Source organism: Bufo gargarizans, chromosome 3 (assembly GCF_014858855.1).
Source record: "Bufo gargarizans isolate SCDJY-AF-19 chromosome 3, ASM1485885v1, whole genome shotgun sequence".
Classification (NCBI taxonomy): domain Eukaryota; kingdom Metazoa; phylum Chordata; class Amphibia; order Anura; family Bufonidae; genus Bufo; species Bufo gargarizans.
This window is the reverse complement of record NC_058082.1, coordinates 7017679-7038608: the sequence shown is the minus strand read 5'-3', so window position 1 is coordinate 7038608 and position 20930 is coordinate 7017679. Positions and strand designations below refer to the sequence as shown.

Genomic DNA, 20930 nt, shown 5'->3' with positions numbered 1-20930 from the left:
CTGCTGTACTGTAATAAGATGTGACTGATATCAGCCGCTCCTCTTATAACACTGCTGTACTGTAATAAGATGGGACTGATATCAGCCCCTCCTCTTATAACGCTGCTGTACTGTAATAAGATGTCTGATATCAGCCGCTCCTCTTATAACACTGCTGTACTGTAATAAGATGTGACTGATATCAGCCGCTCCTCCTATAACGCTGCTGTACTGTAATAAGATGTGTCTGATATCAGCCGCTCCTCTTATAACACTGCTGTACTGTAATAAGATGTGACTGATATCAGCCGCTCCTCTTATAACACTGCTGTACTGTAATAAGATGGGACTGATATCAGCCGCTCCTCTTATAACACTGCAGGTTACCTTCCTTTTATCCATGATTGCGGTGCACATATGACACATTATGATCAGTGATTGGACGACGGCCGCAGTTTCTGCTTGTGTTTATTCGCCTCAGTATTTTGTGTCACTATCAGATGTGTCCTTTGGTCCGGCCGCCATGATGAGCAGCAGCGATGTCATTGATCCTGGACACCACATGACTCCTTGTGAATGCGCGCTCTGTAGTCACTGGCCCTCTAACACACTTTCCTTCCTGGCCCCCGTGGCCGGCCTGCTGAGACGCCATATTGGCTGACCGCCATCGCTCTCATCGTCTGTCTGGTTCTTTTTCAGCTTTCTTTACCGTTAACCTGTAAATGATTCGTCCACCATCATTTTCTGGGTTCAGGTTAAAGTGTTTGACGTCTGTTCCTGACGGATCCTGCACCACACAGGTGAACGTGTTCCCGAAGTCCTCGCTCTGCACTGTCGTGAACTCCAGAGTCTGCTCCACCGTCCTGTTTACTGCGAGCGCCCTGCAAATTAACCAACACCGTCATGTTACACTGATCCCAAGAAATTATACTCCAGAGCTGCACTCACTGTGTACATGCATTACTTATCCTGAGTTACATCTTGTATTATACTCCAGAGCTGCACTCACTATTCTGCTGGTGCAGTCACTGTGTACATACATTACTGATCCTGTACTGATCCTGAGTTACATCCTGTATTATACTCCAGAGCTGCACTCGCTATTCTGCTGGTGCAGTCACTGTGTACATACATTACTTATCCTGTACTGATCCTGAGTTACATCCTGCATTATACTCCAGAGCTGCACTCGCTATTCTGCTGGTGCAGTCACTGTGTACATACATTACTTATCCTGTACTGACCCTGAGTTACATCCTGTATTATACTCCAGAGCTGCACTCACTATTCTGCTGGTGGAGTCATTGTGAGTAATGTATGTACACAGTGACTGCACCAGCAGAATAGTGAGTGCAGCTCTGGAGTATAATACAGGATGTAACTCAGGATCAGTACAGGATAAGTAATGTATGTGCACAGTGACTGCACCAGCAGAATAGTAAGTGCAGCTCTGGAGTATAATACAGGATGTAACTCAGGATCAGTACAGGATAAGTAATGTATGTACACAGTGACTGCAGCAGCAGAATAGTAAGTGCAGCTCTGGAGTATAATACAGGCTGTAACTCAGGATCAGTACAGGATAAGTAATGTATGTACACAGTGACTGCACCAGCAGAATAGTGAGTGCAGCTCTGGAGTATAATACAGGCTGTAACTCAGGATCAGTACAGGATAAGTAATGTATGTACACAGTGACTGCAGCAGCAGAATAGTGAGTGCAGCTCTGGAGTATAATACAGGCTGTAACTCAGGATCAGTACAGGATAAGTAATGTATGTACACAGTGACTCCACCAGCAGAATAGTGAGTGCAGCTCTGGAGTATAGGAATTGAGTAATAAGCTGTCTCATTTATGTTCATTAACTCCCCCGCCCCACCCGCTCTCTTAGAATTTGGTCGCTCTTCTTACCCTCCGCTCTGCTCGGTCACTCGTCCATCGGGATATACGTCCTCCACAAACATGTTATTGACCAGCCAGTAGACGTTGTGTAGCCTCGGCCACCGCGTCTGCGCTCTGCACTCTATTCTCAGACTGTCACCTGGGGACGGAAAGTGATGAGTGAGCGGCACCAGAGGTTCCAGCAAAATAAAATCTCCATAAGGCTACTTTCACACTAGCGTTGTTTGAATCCGGCGTTCAATTCCGACACCGGAACTGCCCGCCGGATCCGGAAAAACGTGTGAAAACTGATTACATTTGAATCCTGATCAGGCTTTCAATCACAATGGAAAAATGCATTGGAAAAAACGGATCCGCCATTTATGGACTTTAACTTTTTTCCCCTATTTTTCGGGTTTAACATGCAAAAGCCGGATCCGTTTTGACTGAACACACGGCAATTGTCAATGGGAAAAAAGCCTGATCAGGCGTTCAGTCATAGTGTTCAGGATTTTTGGCCGGAGGTAAAAATACTGCATGCTACGTTTTTCTGAAAAGCCTGATCGGTCAAAAAGACTGAACAGAAGACGTCCTGATGCATCCTGAGGGACGGACTCTCCATTCAGAATGCATGGGGATAAAACTGATCAGTTCATTTCCGGATTTGAGCCCCTAGGACGGAACTCAGCGCCGGAAAAGAAAACCGCTAGTGTGAAAGTGCCCTAACAGGGAAGTAATGTATAGGCATTGTTAATGTAATTTACAGTAAGATTCCTTTAATCCGACATGAATAGGATCTGATCAATGCTGGGGATATACAGCGGTCACCTAACATAGTACATAAGGCCGAAAAAAGCCCTCTGTCCATCCAGTTCGGCCTGTCATCCTGCAAGTTGATCCGGAGGAAGGAAAAAAACCCTGTGAGGTAGAAGCCAATTTTCCCCACTTTAGGGGAATAAAAATTCCTTCCCGACTCCAATCAGGCATCAGAATAACTCCCTGGATCAGCGACCCCTCTCTAGTAGCTATAGCCTGTAATATTATTACGCTCCAGAAATACATCCAGGCCCCTCCTGAACTCCTTTATTGTACTCACCATCACCACCTCCTCAGGCAGAGAGCTCCATAGTCTCACTGCTCTTATCATAAGGCTGGGTTCACATCTGAGCGTTCTGAAAGGAGCGCGCTGTATGCGCGATTGTACCGGCGTTTACAATCGCGCATACAGAGACAAGCGAACGCCAATTGTCGCGCGTTCCCGAAAGTCTATGTACGGGAACGCGTGACAAAACGCCCCAAAGAAGCTCAAGAACTTTTTTGAGCCTAGGGTGTTTTTTAGCGCGTTCAAACGCACTGTAAAACGCTCAAGTGTGAGCCAGGGCCATAGGGAAGCATTGGTTTTCATGTGTTGAGCATTTTACAGCGCGTTTGAACGCGCTGTAAAACGCTCAGGTGTGAACCCAGCCTTAAGAATCCTCTTCTATGTTTGTGTACAAACCTTCTTTCCTCCAGACGCAGAGGATGTCCCCTCGTCACAGTCACAGTCCTGGGGATAAATAGATGATGGGAGAGATCTCTGTACTGACCCCTGATATATTTATACATAGTAATTAGATCTCCCCTCAGTTGTCTTTTTTCTAAAGTGAATAACCCTAATTTTGATAATCTTTCAGGGTACTGTAGTTGCCCCATTCCAGTTATTACTTTAGATCAGGCATGCTCAACCTGCGGCCCTCCAGCTGTTGCAAAACTACAACTCCCAGCATGCCCAAACAGCCTACAGCTATCAGCCTACAGCAGGGCATTGTGGGAGTTGTAGTTTTACAACAGCTGGAGGGCCGCAGCTTGCGCATGCCTGCTTTAGATGCCCTCCTCTGGACCCTCTCCAGCTCTGCTATGTCTGCCTTGTTCACTGGAGCCCAGAACTGTACACAGTCCTCCATGTGTGGTCTGACTAGTGATGTGTAAAGTGGCAGGACTATGTTCTCATCACCGGCATCTATGCCCCTTCTGATGCAACCCATTATCTTATTGGCCTTGGCAGCAGCTGCCGGACACTGGTTTTACTGCTTAGTTTACGGTTTATTATAATTCCTAGATCCTTTTCCATGTCAGTGTTACCGAGTGTTTTACCATTTAGTATGTACGGGTGACTTGCATTATTCCTTCCCATGTGCAAAACTTTACATTTGTCAGTGTTAAACCTCATCTGCCACTTATCTGCCCAAGACTCCAGTCTATCCAGATCGCTCTGTAGTAGTATACTGTCCTCTGTAGTATATATACAGTATACTGTCCTCTGTAGTATATATACAGTATACCGTCCTCTGTAGTATATATACAGTATACTGTCCTCTGTAGTATATATATACAGTATACTGTCCTCTGTACTATATACAGTATACTGTCCTCTGTAGTATATATACAGTATACTGTCCTCTGTAGTGTGTATATACAGTATACTGTCCTCTGTAGTGTGTGTGTATATACAGGTCCTTCTAAAAAAATTAGCATATTGTGATAAAGTTCATTATTTTCTGTAATGTGCTGATAAACATTAGACTTTCATATATTTTAGATTCATTACACACCAACTGAAGTAGTTCAAGCCTTTTATTGTTTTAATATTGATGATTTTGGCCACAGCTCATGAAAACCCAAAATTCCTATCTAAAAAAATTAGCATATTTCATCCGACCAATAAAAGAAAAGTGTTTTTAATACAAAAAAAGTCAACCTTCAAATAATTATGTTCAGTTCTGCCCTCAATACTTGGTCGGGAATCCTTTTGCAGAAATGACTGCTTCAATGCGGCGTGGCATGGAGGCCATCAGCCTGTGGCACTGCTGAGGTGTTATGGAGGCCCAGGATGCTTCACTGCGGCGTGGCATGGAGGCAATCAGCCTGTGGCCCTGCTGAGGTGTTATGGAGGCCCAGGAGGCTTCACTGCGGCGTGGCATGGAGGCCATCAGCCTGTGGCACTGCTGAGGTGTTATGGAGGCCCAGGATGCTTCAATGCGGCGTGGCATGGAGGCAATCAGCCTGTGGCACTGCTGAGGTGTTATGGAGGCCCAGGAGGCTTCAATGCGGCGTGGCATGGAGGCCATCAGCCTGTGGCACTGCTGAGGTGTTATGGAGGCCCAGGATGCTTCAATGCGGCGTGGCATGGAGGAAATCAGCCTGTGGCACTGCTGAGGTGTTATGGAGGCCCAGGATGCTTCAATGCGGCGTGGCATGGAGGCAATCAGCCTGTGGCACTGCTGAGGTGTTATGGAGGCCCAGGATGCTTCAATGCGGCGTGGCATGGAGGCAATCAGCCTGTGGCCCTGCTGAGGTGTTATGGAGGCCCAGGAGGCTTCAATGCGGCGTGGCATGGAGGCAATCAGCCTGTGGCACTGCTGAGGTGTTATGGAGGCCCAGGATGCTTCAATGCGGCGTGGCATGGAGGCAATCAGCCTGTGGCCCTGCTGAGGTGTTATGGAGGCCCAGGAGGCTTCACTGCGGCGTGGCATGGAGGCATCAGCCTGTGGCACTGCTGAGGTGTTATGGAGGCCCAGGAGGCTTCACTGCGGCGTGGCATGGAGGCAAATCAGCCTGTGGCACTGCTGAGGTGTTATGGAGGCCCAGGAGGCTTCAATGCGGCGTGGCATGGAGGCAATCAGCCTGTGGCACTGCTGAGGTGTTACGGAGGCCCAGGAGGCTTCGATAGCGGCCTTAAGCTCATCCAGAGTGTTGGGTCTTGCGTCTCTCAACTTTCTCTTCCCAATATCCCACAGATTCTCTATGGGGTTCAGGTCAGGAGAGTTGGCAGCCAATTGAGCACAGTAATACCATGGTCAGTAACCCATTTACCAGTGGTGTTGGCGCTGTGAGCAGGTGCCAGGTCGTGCTGAAAAATGACATCTTTATCTCCATAAAGCTTTTCAGCAGATGGAAGCATGAAGTGCTCCACAATCTCCTGATAGCGGCTGCATTGACCCTGCCCTTGATAAAACACAGTGGACCAACACCAGCAGCTGACATGGCCCCCAGACCATCACTGACTGTGGGGACTTGACACTGGACTTCAGGCATTTTGGCATTTCCCTCTCCCCAGTCTTCCTCCAGACTCTGGCACCTTGATTTCCGAATGACATGCAACAGTCCAGTGCTGCTTCTCTGTAGCCCAGGTCAGGCGCTTCTGCCGCTGTTTCTGGGGAATGCCGCACCTGTAGCCCATTTCCTGCACACGCCTGTACACGGGGGCTCTGGATGTTTCTACTCCAGACTCAGTCCACTGCTTCCGCAGGTCCCCCAAGGTCTGGAATCGGTCCTTCTCCACAATCTTCCTCAGGGTCCGGTCACCTCTTCTCGTTGTGCAGCGTTTTCTGCCACACTTTTTCCTTCCCACAGACTTCCCACTGAGGGGCCTTGATACAGCGCTCTGGGAACAGCCTATTCCTTCAGACATGTCTTTCTGTGTCTTACCCTCTTGCTTGAGGGGTCAATGATGGCCTTCTGGACAGCAGTCAGGTCGGCAGTCTTACCCATGATTGCGGTGTTGAGTAATGAACCAGGCTGGGAGTTTGTAAAAGCCTCAGGAATCTTTTGCAGGTGTTTAGAGTTAATTAGTTGATTCCGATGATTAGGTTAATGGCTCGTTTAGAGAACCTTTTCATGATATGCTAATTTGTTTTAGATAGGAAATTTGGGTTTTCATGAGCTGTGGCCAAAATCATCAATATTAAAACAATAAAAGGCTTGAACTCCTTCAGTTGTGTGTAATGAATCTAAAATATATGAAAGTCTAATGTTTATCAGCACATTACAGAAAATAATGAACTTTATCACAATAGGCTAATTTTTTTTTAGAAGGACCTGTGTGTGTGTGTATGTATATATATGTATATGTGTGTGTGTATGTGTGTGTATATATATATATATATATTTATATATATACACACACACACAGTATACTGTCCTCTGTAGTGTATATATACAGTATACTGTCCTCTGTAGTGTATATATACAGTATACTGTCCTCTGTAGTATATATACAGTATACTGTCCTCTGTAGTATATATACAGTATACTGCCCTCTGTAGTATATATACAGTATACTGCCCTCTGTAGTATATATACAGTATACTGCCCTCTGTAGTATGTGTGTATATATATATAGAAACAGAAAAATCCGGAATGCACTCCAAGATAAATGTGAAACAAGTGATTTATTCACCCATAAAAGGCGCAACTCGCGACGTTTCGGCTCGCAGAGCCTTTCTCAAGCATGGAAACAGTGAAAGTGTGGGTATTATAAAGGCATTTCATTAATGTGAAACCAATCAAATAGAAGTTGCAATTAACATCCAATTACATATATCTGTTACAGACATCTAAAGTGCACGTGTGTCAAATGACATGTGTCATGTGATCTATATTCTCAGAATAAGAATCTTTTATACAAAATATAATGCCAGTGAAGACCATAATAAAACAGTGATATGAGGAGGGATGCGGATCAAAGAAATAATGCAGGAAGGAGCAATAGCGTCCACATAGACCGTAATGCTGATTTAGCGTCTCCATCTCTTCAATGCGCAAGTCCAGCAGAGCGTCATCTTGTGAATCAAGTTGCTGACGCATGCGTTCTGTAGTATCACACAAAAATCGCCATCTTGATTAAGGGCAAGTTGCCCTACATATTACCAATGTGAGCTGTACCTGATATCATCAAAATTAGGTAAGTAACTGTAGTAGGGATCTCCTACCTATTTTTAATGTCAGTGGATGGATGGAGATCCCACCCTGCCGAGCGGGACACCGAACCAGAAGGCCAAAGGTATCGACAGGAGACACTTCCATGGACCATATCGACATCAACGGCCAAACCACTGACAAAAAGACCAGCTACAGGGAAATCATCCCTAAATAAGGGACAGCATCACAATCGGACAATAATAGAGATACCACATATAATGATAGAAATTATAAATCTGGATTAGAGCATATAGAAGAGACACAAGACGTGCGTTCAGATATCCATTGTCTCCAACGAGCATAATTCATAGATCCACATCCAACATCAGGTGCATTAAAATGTTCTAAAAGGCAAAGAGAAAAATGACATGTTGTTATTCATATAAACTATATTAGAATTATATATTAGCCTTTCACAGTTCTCTTGCACGTTAACACATTCCAGAGAAGGACAAATTGCACACGGGGAGAATGGGGAGCGAACCATGGATCCCAAGACTATCACCTGAACTCTACATTGAGACCTCTAGGGTGTAAGCTATCTAGATCATAGATCCACCGCAATTCTCTTGTTTTAAGTATTGTTGAGCGATCACCTCCTCTCCTAGGGAGCGCGATCTGGTCAACTATCCAGCATCTCAGATCACGCTCACTATGCTGGAGGGATCCGAAATGTCTGGCTACAGGTAAATCAGTGCGTTTTTTTCTGATGGAATTTCTATGATTGTTAAGTCTCAGTTTTAATTCTGTTGTTGTTTCCCCTACATAAATTAAATTACATGGACAAGACAGTATATAAATGACATATGATGATGAACACGTTAGATGAAATTTAATAGGGAATTCTTGGTGTGTAACAGGATGTATGAAGGATCTAGATTTACAAATGTAACAGCTCACATTGGTAATATGTAGGGCAACTTGCCCTTAATCAAGATGGCGATTTTTGTGTGATACTACAGAACGCATGCGTCAGCAACTTGATTCACAAGATGACGCTCTGCTGGACTTGCGCATTGAAGAGATGGAGACGCTAAATCAGCATTACGGTCTATGTGGACGCTATTGCTCCTTCCTGCATTATTTCTTTGATCCGCATCCCTCCTCATATCACTGTTTTATTATGGTCTTCACTGGCATTATATTTTGTATAAAAGATTCTTATTCTGAGAATATAGATCACATGACACATGTCATTTGACGCACGTGCACTTTAGATGTCTGTAACAGATATATGTAATTGGATGTTAATTGCAACTTCTATTTGATTGGTTTCACATTAATGAAATGCCTTTATAATACCCACACTTTCACTGTTTCCATGCTTGAGAAAGGCTCTGCGAGCCGAAACGTCGCGAGTTGCGCCTTTTATGGGTGAATAAATCACTTGTTTCCCGTTTATCTTGGAGTGCATTCCGGATTTTTCTGTTTCTATAATACTTGAGGTATTGCCGCTACCTTGTACTGGATAGTGCACCCACATTCAGGTTGATGCTCCCGCTGGACTTCTTCGTTTTTCTATATATATATATATATATATATATATATAATATATATATACAGTATACTGTCCTCTGTAGTATATATACACAGTATACTGTTCTCTTCTGTGTCAATTACTTTACACAGTTTAGTGTCATCTGCAAAAATGTATACTTTACTGTGCAAGCCTTCTACAAGATAATTAATATATTGAAAAGAATAGGGCCCAATACTGACCCCTGAGGTACTCCACTAGTGACAGTGACCCCTGAGGTCGGGTTTGGGATCGGTGTTCTGTAGATTGTATTATTTCCCCTTATTACATGGTTATAAGGGAAAATAATAGCATTCTGAATACAGAATGCATAGTACAATAGCGCTGGAGGGGTTAAAATAATTTTTTAAAATAATTTAACTCACCTTAGTCCAGTTGATCGCGCAGCCGGCATCTCTTCTTTCTCCTTTGCTGAACAGGACCTGTGGTGACGTCACTCCGGTCATCACATGATCCATCACTATGATAAAAGATTATGTGACGGACCATGTGATGACCGGAGTGACGTCACCACAGGTCCTGTTCAGCAAAGGAAGAAAGAAGAGATGCCGGCTGCGCGATCAACTGGTGAGTTAAGGTGAGTTAAATTATTTTTTTTTTAACCCCTCCAGCGCTATTGTACTATGCAGTCTGTATTCAGAATGCTATTATTTTCCCTTATAACCATGTTATAATACGATCGTCTCCTAGCAACCGTGCGTGAAAATCGCGCCGCATCTGCACTTGCTTGCGGATGCTTGCGATTTTCACGCAACCCCATTCATTTCTATTGGGCCTGCATTACGTGAAAAACGCACAAAATAGAGCCTGCTGAGATTTTAACGCAACGCATAAGTGATGCGTGAAAAACACCGCTCATGTGAACAGCCCCATAGAAATGAATGGGTCCGGATTCAGTGCGGGTGCAATGCGTTCACTTCACGCATCCGCGCGGAATACTCGCCCGTGTGAAAGGGGCCTTAGAGTGCCTTTATGTTCAGCCGCTTTCCTCTGGTGGAGTAGAGAAGTCAGGGGCAATCCAGGCCTTGTTCATTTTTTATAAGAGTCAACCGGTCAGCATTTTCAGTTGACAGTCGGATGCGCTTATCAGTTATTATGCCCCCAGCAGCACTAAATACCCACTCTGACAAAACGCTGGCGGCAGGGCAGGCCAGCACCTCCAAAGTGTAGAGCGCCAGTTCGTGCCACGTGTCCAGCTTGGACACCCAGTAGCTGTAATGCACTGAGGGATCACTGAGGACGCTGACACGGTCTGCTACGTACTTCTTTACCATCTTCCAAAACTTTTCCCTCCTTGTGACACTAGGCCGCGCATCAGGGTGAGGGTGCTGGCGGGGGGTCATGAAACTGTCCCAGGCCTTGGAGAGTGTTGCCCTGCCTCTGTTGGAACTGCTGTGTGTTCCCTTGTCTCCCCTCCTCGGTTGTTCAAGGAACTACAGACTCTTCCGCCAGCGTTATCAGCTGGAAATATTTGGAGCAATTTTTCCACAAGGACCTTCTGGTATTGCACCATTTTGCTTGTCCTCTCCACCACAGGAATGAGAGATGAGAAGTTCTCTTTGTAGCGGGGGTCGAGAAGGGTGAACAACCAGTAATTGGTGTTGGCCAAAATGCGTACAACACGAGGGTCGCGGGAAAGGCAGCCTAACATGAAGTCAGCCATGTGTGCCAGAGTACGAACAGGCAAGACTTCGCTGTCCTCACCAGGAGCATCACTCTCAATCTCCTCTTCCTCCTCCTCTTTGGCCCATCAACGCTGAACAGATGGAATTAAACTTCCATGGGTACTACCCTCTGTAGCGGAGGCAACCGTCTCCTGCTCCTCCTCATCCAATTTGCGTTGAGAAGACGAACTGAGGGTGGTCTGGCTATCACCCTGTGTAATGTCTTCCCCCATTTCCACCTCTCCACATGCAAAGCGTCCGCCTTAATTGTGAGCAGCGAGCGTTTGAGTAGACACAGAGGGGGATGGTGACGCTGATAATGGTGTTATCGCCGCTCACCATCTGTGTTGATTCCTCAAAGTTTCTTAAAACCTCACACAGGTCAGACATCCATGCCACTCCTCACTTTTGAATAGCGGAAGCTTACTGGAAAGGTGACGACCATGTTGCAGCTGGTATTCCACTACTGCCCTCTGCTGCTCACAAAGCCTGGCCAACATGTGGAACGTAGAGTTCCAGCGCATGCTCACGTCGCACAACAGTCGGTGAGCTGACAATTTCCAGCGCTGCTGCAGCGTTGCCAGACCGGCTGAAGCTGTCGATGACTTGCGGAAATGGGCACACACATGGCGCACCTTCACCAGTAGCTCAGGCAAATTGGGGTAGGTTTTGAGAAATCGCTGAACCACTAGGTTGAACACGTGGGCTAGGCATGGGATGTGTGTGAGCTTGCCGAGCTCCGAAGCCGACACCAAGTTACAGCCATTATCACACACAACCATGCCCGGTTCTAGGTTGAGTGGCGAGAGCCACAGCTCAGTCTGGCCTGTGCTGTTTGTCACCTAAGCAGATCAGCTTCAGCGCGGCCTGTTGCCGCTTCCCCACTGCAGAGCTACACTGCTTCCAGCTAGCGACTGATGGCTGACTGGTGCTGCAAGATGAGAATTCATAGGTGGTATGGAGAAGAAGGGGGGGCTGCAGCCACTAACGTAGGTGGTGGAAATTCTGATGGAAGTAGTGCCTGCAATCCTTGGCATCGGTAGCACCTGTGCCATCCCAGGGTACGACTCGCTCCCGGCCTCCACAACGTTCACCCAGTGTGCCGTCAGGGAAATGTAGTGTCCCTGGCCGAAAGCACTTGTCCATGGTTAAGTGGACCTTCCCAGTTAGTGCGTTGGTCAGGGCACGGGTGATGTTACGGGACACATGTTGGTGTAAGGCAGCATTTCCAGGGCCAGTAATTTGGAAAGCTGGGCATTTTCTCACTCCTGGTGCCATGGCTTCAGTGAATGAAGGGGAGCAGGCCTGGCTATGTACTAACACTAATTAAAATCAGCCTATAGGGCAGACAGGGATGGTCAGGAGAGCATGACTGAGGAGGCAGCCACACCTCCAGTACAAACTGCAAAGAAAAGCCAAAAAAGGGGGTCAGTCAGCACATACCAAACCGCAGTAGCACATTGCTATGGCAGGGAACAACATTAAAAGACAGAAACAGGTAGTATTCAATGCAGGAACATGGAACCTACACTCCGTGAAGTGTATGGTAGCCGTCATGGCACCTAACAGGTAGGAACCCGTCTAACAGAGATCGCCTTGACGCTCGGCAGACGGGCTCAAATAATTTTGTACAAAACGATTTGCCAAGTATCTCGCACTTATAGTGTAGCACTTGTTATTATTATGCAATTTTGTACTCTATATTGCAGTTTATTGTCGCATTGCATGTTTCTGTCTTTTAATGTTGTTCCCCGCCATAGCAATGTGCTACTGCGGTTTGGTATGTGCTGACTGACCCCCTTTTTTCACCTTCCCAGTTTGCGGCAGTGACTTCATCGTCCACCACCTCCTCTTCCACTTCCTCACTCTCCTCATCCTCCTGACTTGTTGACCTAACAACACCCTCAGTTATTGACAACTGTGTCTCATCATCATCAACCTCGTGAAACACTAATTGCCGTTCCCCACCGTCATCTTCTTCTGACTGTAGATGCTCAAGAGGTTTGGAATCAGGGCACAAGATCTCCTCATGTCCCTCTTCAAGCGCGCTTGGTGAGAGGCCCAAATTAAGGAATGGCCGATGAAAACAGCTCCTCGGAATATCTGAGTGTGGGATCACTTGTTTGGCCAGACTCTCCATGCTGGGAGGAAGGAGGATCAGGGTGAGGATTGTGTTGACCAGACTCTTGGCTACTGAGACTGGACTTTGTGGAAGACAGGGTGGTGCTTAACTGACTGGAAGCATTATCTGCTGCAATCCAACCGACCACCTGGTCGCACTGGTCTGACTGCGAGAGCGCCACTCTGCAAACTGGGACATAGGTATCGTGGATGAGTGTGTTTCTTGTGCTCTGGCAGCAGGACAGCTTAACCGCGCCCAGGGCCACGGACTCTGCGTGCACCATCAGCAGCATGGCCACTTCCCCGTCCCTTACTGCTCGCCTCCTTCATATTAAATGTTATATATAATTGCAAGTCTGTTACACGTACAGTAGCGTGGGCTTTGTAAATGTATGCGCCCAAAAAATTAAAAAGGTATTTTGTATGTGGAAACGTCACACAGGAGAAATACCGCAGGTAATGTCGCTGATGTCGGCAGCGGCTAATATAGAATTACAGGGAATGTGACAGGTGTTTGGGATGTGGAAACGTTACACAGGAGATGTACCCCAGGTAATGTCACTGTCCGCAGTGCACACCGCCTATGGAAAAAGTACACTGTATGTCACAGATATTTCGGATACGCAAATGTTATACAGCAGATGTAACAGGTAATGTCGCTGTCCGCAGCGGACACCGCCTACGGAAAAAGTACACTGTATGTCACTAATATATTTAGGCTGCGCACACGTTACACAGGAGATGTAGCGCAGGTAATGTCGCTGTCCGCAGCAGACTAACTATTGCACGCTATTTAGGGCAGGATGTGCTAAAAAATATATATTACTGCCAGACACAACAATAATCCTGAAAAGGACTTTTGGGTCTCTGACAAGTTTTTATACTTAAAAAATAAAATAAAATAAAAATCACTCCCTACGCTGTCTCTCCCTTCTGCTCTCCAGCTCTCCCTGACTAACACTGAGCCGAACACGTGTCCTCGGGTGCTATAGAGCGCGTTCCGGCCAGCCAGTCACTGTAATGCCAGTAACCAACATGGCTACGGCATTACATTGAGGGAAGTGCGGGGAGGAGACTCGAGCACACGCGGTGTTCGGCCGAGCATGCTCGCTAATACTAACCTTTCATGCGGTACAGTGTCCCGATACACGACATCCATTGATTCGCCGCTGTCAAGTCTAGAACTTACCTTCTCATAGAAACTGATTAAACTAGTCTGACATGACCGATCCCTCACGAAGCCATGCTGATATGGCGGTATTTTACCGGCCTATAGTTTCCAGGCTCTGTTTTTGGACCCTTTTTGAATATTGGCACCACATTTGCCATGCGCCAGTCCTGTGGGACATTCCCTGTCAGTATAGAGTCCTTACGTGATTTACTGAATCTGGTTTTTCTGAGCTGGAAGCAAAATCTGGATTAGGGTCCATTCACACGTCCGTAGAATGTGTCCGCACCTGTTTCGCAATTATCCGGTGCAGGAACAGATGCGGACAGCACTCAGTGTGCTGTCCGCATCCGCATTGTCGGAGCGCGCCCCCGAACTTCCGGTCCACGGACAAGAATAGGCAGTTCTATGGGGGTGCCGGCCGGCTGTACTGCGGATCCGCTATACACTACGGACGTGTGAATGGAGCCTCATCAAGTATTGTGGATTAGGGAAGGCTGGGTGACATGAGCATCGCTTGTAGCGGAGTCACTCTCAGTTTCAGTCTATGGCAGTGACAATAGATGTGCAGCATGACCAGCAGGGGGTGCTGTCTGACCGGTGTCAGGTAGATACTCTGCAGGGGGACTTACCTTCCTTGCTGATGACTGTGTCATTTGCTGGGAGCAGAATCTGCGGTGACTTCAAAGCTGCAATAAAGAAGAGGCGCTCATGTTACACGTGTTATATACATACAGTTACATACTATGTGACATGCACACGCCTTATACTACAGCTATGCATATTACTGCTGACAACCTGCCTGCATATCCTGTCTGAGAGGTAGTCACAGCCCCGCCCCCTGCTGATGACATCACTGATATAATGACATGTGATCCACACCTTATACTACAGGAACATCTATCACTGCTGACAACCTGCCTGTATATCATGTCTGAGAGGTAGTCACAGCCCCGCCCCCTGCTGATGACATCACTGATATAATGACATGTGATCCACACCTTATACTACAGGAACATCTATTACCGCTGACAACCTGCCTGTATATCATGTCTGAGAGGTTGTCACAGCCCCGCCCCCTGCTGATGACATCACTGATACAGTATCATAATGTATTGTCCTAGCTGCCGGCTCCACTGCTCCCCCTGGTGTCCAGTCTGTGGTGGTGCAGGGCTCTGCAGATAGTTCTGTCACTCGCTCATTACCCGCTGCATTGTAAATCCTGTTTTGGGGGGTCATTATGTGCATACTTTGGGGTGAGCCTTACCTGCTGCTATGTTGATGAGACAGTGGATCAGAAGAAGAGAGACTAGAGACCGGCAATGTGCCCTCCCCGGACCTGGAACAACAGAGGGCGACATTGAGCTTGTTCCCCCAGCTTTACTATTACCTGGCCGCACTGTGGCCCTATAAGTCCCTGTCTGGGCCCCCCACCCCCTCTTTCTCTATCAGGGTCTGCCGGTCCCTACAAATGCAGCTGACTAGGCATAGCACATTATCCCTTATACTCCAGTCACATCGAGAGCTGCATTGACCAGTTTGCCGATCTCCTGTAACTGGTGAGCAGTGCATTGTGGGAGATCAGGCGGCTGTAACGTGACACCTAACCTGCAGCAGGTCAAACAGGGAGATTGTTGGTGCTGCTCTGGATGTGACTGGAGTCTACGACATCGCACACAATAAGTGTGTAGATTGGTGACAGAATCGAAGCTACAGATACTGGGAGTGAGAGGCTGCCCCAGCTCCCTCTGTCGTGCGCCCCTCCCCCAGCTCCATCTGTCATACGCCGCCTCCCCCAGCTCCCTCTGTCATATGCCGCCTCCCCCAGCTCCCTGTGTCATGCGACGCCTGCCCCAGCTCCCTCTGTCATGCGACGCCTGCCCCAGCTCCCTCTGTCATGCGACGCCTGCCCCAGCTCCCTCTGTCATGCGCCGCCTGCCCCAGCTCCCTCTGTCATGCGTCGCCTGCCCCAGCTCCCTCTGTCATGCGACGCCTGCCCCAGCTCCCTCTGTCATGCGCCGCCTGCCCCAGCTCCCTCTGTCATGCGCCGCCTGCCCCAGCTCCCTCTGTCATGCGCCGCCTGCCCCAGCTCCCTCTGTCATGCGCCGCATCCCCCAGCTCCCTCTGTCGTGCGCCGCCTGCCCCAGCTCCCTCTGTCGTGCGCCGCCTGCCCCAGCTCCCTCTGTCGTGCGCCGCCTCCCCCAGCTCCCTCTGTCATGCGACGCCTGCCCCAGCTCCCTCTGTCATGCGACGCCTGCCCCAGCTCCCTCTGTCATGCGACGCCTGCCCCAGCTCCCTCTGTCATGCGACGCCTGCCCCAGCTCCCTCTGTCGTGCGCCGCCTCCCCCAGCTCCCTCTGCCGTGCGCCGCCTGCCCCAGCTCCCTCTGTCATGCGCCGCCTGCCCCAGCTCCCTCTGTCATGCGCCGCCTGCCCCAGCTCCCTCTGTCATGCGCCGCCTGCCGCAGCTCCCTCTGTCATGCGCCGCCTGCCCCAGCTCCCTCTGTCATGCGCCGCCTGCCCCAGCTCCCTCTGTCGTGCGCGGTCTGCCCCAGCTCCCTCTGTCGTGCGCCGCCTGCCCCAGCTCCCTCTGTCGTGCGCCGCCTGCCCCAGCTCCCTCTGTCATGTGTCGCCTGCCTGTTCATTCATAAAGTGAGATAAGCAGGCAGGCGGCGCATGAGGAGGGAGCTGGGGCAGGCGCTGCGCCGTCTTAATGTTATACCTCCAGTACTACACTAAGTACCATACAGCGCGTATACAATTAGATATAGAGATCAGCTTGAATATTTAACAGTTGCGGGGCCCGGTGTATTAGAGTAGAGTCACTGCACCGGGCCCCGCGATGAGTGTCCCCGCCTCCTCCCTCCACACTGATCCATCTGATGGGGGATGACATAAGTGTCATCCACAGATCCCCACAAATGTCATCCACAGATCCCCCATAACAGTGTCATCCACAGATCCCCCCATAACAGTGCGTCATCCACAGATCCCCTATAACAGTGCGTCATCCACAGATCCTCCCATAACAGTGCGTCATCCACAGATCCCCCATAACAGTGTGTCCTCCACAGAGCCCCCATAACCGTGCGTCATCCACAGATCCCCTATAACAGTGTCCTCCACAGATCCCCCATAACAGTGTGTCCTCCACAGATCCCCCATAACAGTGTCATCCACAGATCCCCCATAACAGTGTGTCATCCACAGATCCCCCATAACAGTGTGTCATCCACAGATCCCCCATAACAGTGCGTCCTCCACAGAGCCCCCATAACAGTGTCATCCACAGAGCCCCCATAACAGTGTCATCCACAGATCCCCTATAACAGTGTGTCCTCCACAGATCCCCCCATAACAGTGTGTCCTCCACAGATCCCCCATAACAGTGTGTCCTCCACAGATCCCCCATAACAGTGTGTCCTCCACAGATCCCCCCATAACAGTGCGTCCTCCACAGATCCTCCATAACAGTGCGTCCTCCACAGATCCCCTATAACAGTGCGTCATCCACAGATCCCCCCATAACAGTGTGTCCTCCCCAGATCCCCCATAACAGTGCGTCCTCCACAGATCCCCCCATAACAATGTGTCATCCACAGATCCCCCCATAACAATGTGTCATCCACAGATCCCCCCATAACAGTGTGTCCTCCACAGATCCCCCCATAACAGTGTGTCCTCCACAGATCCCCCCATAACAATGTGTCATCCACAGATCCCCCATAACAGTGTGTCCTCCACAGATCCCCCCATAACAGTGTGTCATCCACAGATCCCCCCATAACAGTGTGTCATCCACAGATCCCCCCATAACAGTGTGTCCTCCACAGATCCCCCCATAACAGTGTGTCATCCACAGATCCCCCCATAACAGTGTGTCATCCACAGATCCCCCATAACAGTGTATCCTCCACAGATCCCCCCATAACAGTGTGTCCTCCACAGATCCCCCATAACAGTGTGTCCTCCACAGATCCCCCATAACAGTGTGTCCTCCACAGATCCCCCATAACAGTGTGTCCTCCACAGATCCCCCCATAACAGTGTGTCCTCCACAGATCCCCCATAACAGTGTGTCCTCCACAGATCCCCCATAACAGTGTGTCATCCACAGATCCCCCATAACAGTGTGTCCTCCACAGATCCCCCATAACAGTGCGTCACCCACAGATCCCCCATAACAGTGTGTCATCCACAGATCCCCCATAACAGTGTGTCCTCCACAGATCCCCCATAACAGTGTGTCCTCCACAGATCCCCCATAACAGTGTGTCATCCACAGATCCCCCCATAACAGTGTGTCCTCCACAGATCCCCCCATAACAGTGTGTCATCCACAGATCCCCCCATAACAGTGTGTCATCCACAGATCCCCCATAACAGTGTATCCTCCACAGATCCCCCCATAACAGTGTGTCCTCCACAGATCCCCCATAACAGTGTGTCCTCCACAGACCCCCCATAACAGTGTGTCCTCCACAGATCCCCCCATAACAGTATCCTCCACAGATCCCCCATAACAGTGTGTCCTCCACAGATCCCCATAACAGTGTGTCCTCCACAGATCCCTCATAACAGTGTGTCCTCCACAGATCCCCCATAACAGTGTGTCCTCCACAGATCCCCCCATAACAGTGTGTCCTCCACAGATCCCCCATAACAGTGTGTCCTCCACAGATCCCCCATAACAGTGTGTCATCCACAGATCCCCCATAACAGTGTGTCATCCACAGATCCCCCATAACAGTGTGTCATCCACAGATCCCCCATAACAGTGTGTCCTCCACAGATCCCCCATAACAGTGCGTCACCCACAGATCCTCCTCAAAAACCTAGGTGCGTCTTATAAAGCGAAAAATACGGTACTTTTGTGTGCATGAGCCTTAAAGGGGAAGCATTCCCTTTCTGGGCTGCTGATCACCGGGGCGTCCACCGCAAACAGGCGACAGGCGGACCTAAAACAGCGGCACAGCGTTCCCTCATCTACTAATGGGAGTCAGGATCTGATCTCTCGGACCTAAAGCCTTATTCACACGTCAGTGTTTGGTCAGTGATTTCCATCAGTGATCGGAGCCTCCACGGACATAAGATATAAGGGCTCATGCTCACAAATGTATTTTCTTTCCGTGTCCGTTCTGTTTTTCTTGCGGACCGTATGTGGAACCATTCATTTCAATGGGTCCGAAAAAAAGGGAAGTTACTCCGTGTGCATTCCGCTTCCGTATGTACGTGTTTCTGTTCCACAAAAAAATAGAGCATGTCCTATTATTGTCCGCATTACGGACCAGGACAGGACTGCTCTACCAGGGGCCAGCTGCTCCGTTCCACAAAATACATACGGTCGTGTGCATGAGCCCTAAGGGAAATATCGGCTCCTGTTCTGTGTTTACAGCCGCACCTGGTTCTGTCTGAAAATCACTGATGGAAATCACTGACCAAACACTGACGTGTGAACTAGGCACATCACCTCCCCCCGCCCCCCCCCAAAATCATAATGGTGGAAGGACTGGATCCCTGACCTACCTGATCCCCTGAAGTAAGGAGTGAGGTCCCCTTTATAATCAATACACCCCCCCAATAAAAAGGGATGGCGCCTCCTAGAGTCACGGGTGAAGAGCAGAGCCGGGGTCTCACCTGGTGCCGAGCCGAGCCCCGTCCTCCCCGCCAGCAGCTGCATGACAGAGACAGAGACTGAGACAGAGACAGAGACTGACTCCGGCACCTCCAGTCTGACATTTATAGCTCAGACCGGCGGAGTCATCGGGAAAGCCCCAAATACACCCCCCCCCCCCACCCTGCACCACTGTGTGCACAGGAGAGGGTTAGATACACAGCTCAGCAGACAGTATCACACAGGACGGGATTAGATACACAGCTCAGCAGACAGTATCACACAGGAGAGGATTAGATACACGGCTCAGCAGACAGTATCACACACGACAGGATTAGATACACAGCTCAGCAGACAGTATCACACAGGATAGGATTAGATACACAGCTCAGCAGACAGTATCACACAGGATAGGATTAGATACACGGATCAGCAGACAGTATCACACAGGATAGGATTAGATACACAGCTCAGCAGACTGTATCACACAGGAGAGGATTAGATACACAGCTCAGCAGGCAGTATCACACAGGAGAGGATTAGATACACGGCTCAGCAGACAGTATCACACAGGAGAGGATTAGATACACAGCTCAGCAGACAGTATCACACAGGATGGGATTAGATACACAGCTCAGCAGACAGTATCACACATGATAGGATTAGATACACAGCTCAGCAGTCAGTATCACACAGGATAGGATTAGATACACAGCTCAGCAGACAGTATCACACAGGATAGGATTAGATACACAGCTCAGCAGACAGTATCACACAGGATAGGATTAGATACACAGCTCAGCAGACAGTATCACACAGGATAGGATTAGATACACAGCTCAGCAGACAGTATCACACAGGATAGGATTAGATACACAGCTCAGCAGGCAGTATCACACAGGACAGGATTAGATACACAGCTCAGCAGACGGTATCACACAGGATAGGATTAGATACACAGCTCAGCAGACAGTATCACACAGGATAGGATTAGATACACAGCTCAGCAGACAGTATCACACAGGATAGGATTAGATACACAGCTCAGCAGACAGTATCACACAGGATAGGATTAGATACACAGCTCAGCAGACAGTATCACACAGGATAGGATTAGATACACAGCTCAGCAGACAGTATCACACAGGATAGGATTAGATACACAGCTCAGCAGACTGTATCACACAGGATAGTATTAGATACACAGCTCAGCAGACAGTATCACACA

General features: G+C 48.7%; 1 protein-coding gene across 2 annotated transcripts; it reads right to left on the bottom strand.

Moving 5' to 3' along the window:
- Window positions 1-417: 417 nt before the first annotated feature.
- Window positions 418-19817, bottom strand: LOC122932229 (interleukin-1 receptor type 2-like). 2 transcript variants are annotated; one of them, XM_044286522.1, is made up of 5 exons: window positions 19726-19806; window positions 15358-15429; window positions 14723-14779; window positions 1892-2021; window positions 418-860 (listed from the first exon to the last, which is right to left on the bottom strand). In XM_044286522.1, the coding sequence occupies exons 1-5, from the start codon at window positions 19766-19768 to the stop codon at window positions 653-655; spliced, it is 510 nt and encodes a 169-aa protein (XP_044142457.1). In that variant the 5' UTR covers window positions 19769-19806; the 3' UTR covers window positions 418-652. The 2 variants fall into 2 exon arrangements, with proteins under 2 accessions (XP_044142457.1, XP_044142458.1); XM_044286523.1 differs by lacking the exon at window positions 15358-15429 and having other exon boundaries at window positions 19726-19817.
- Between the last annotated feature and the right edge of the window lie 1113 nt (window positions 19818-20930).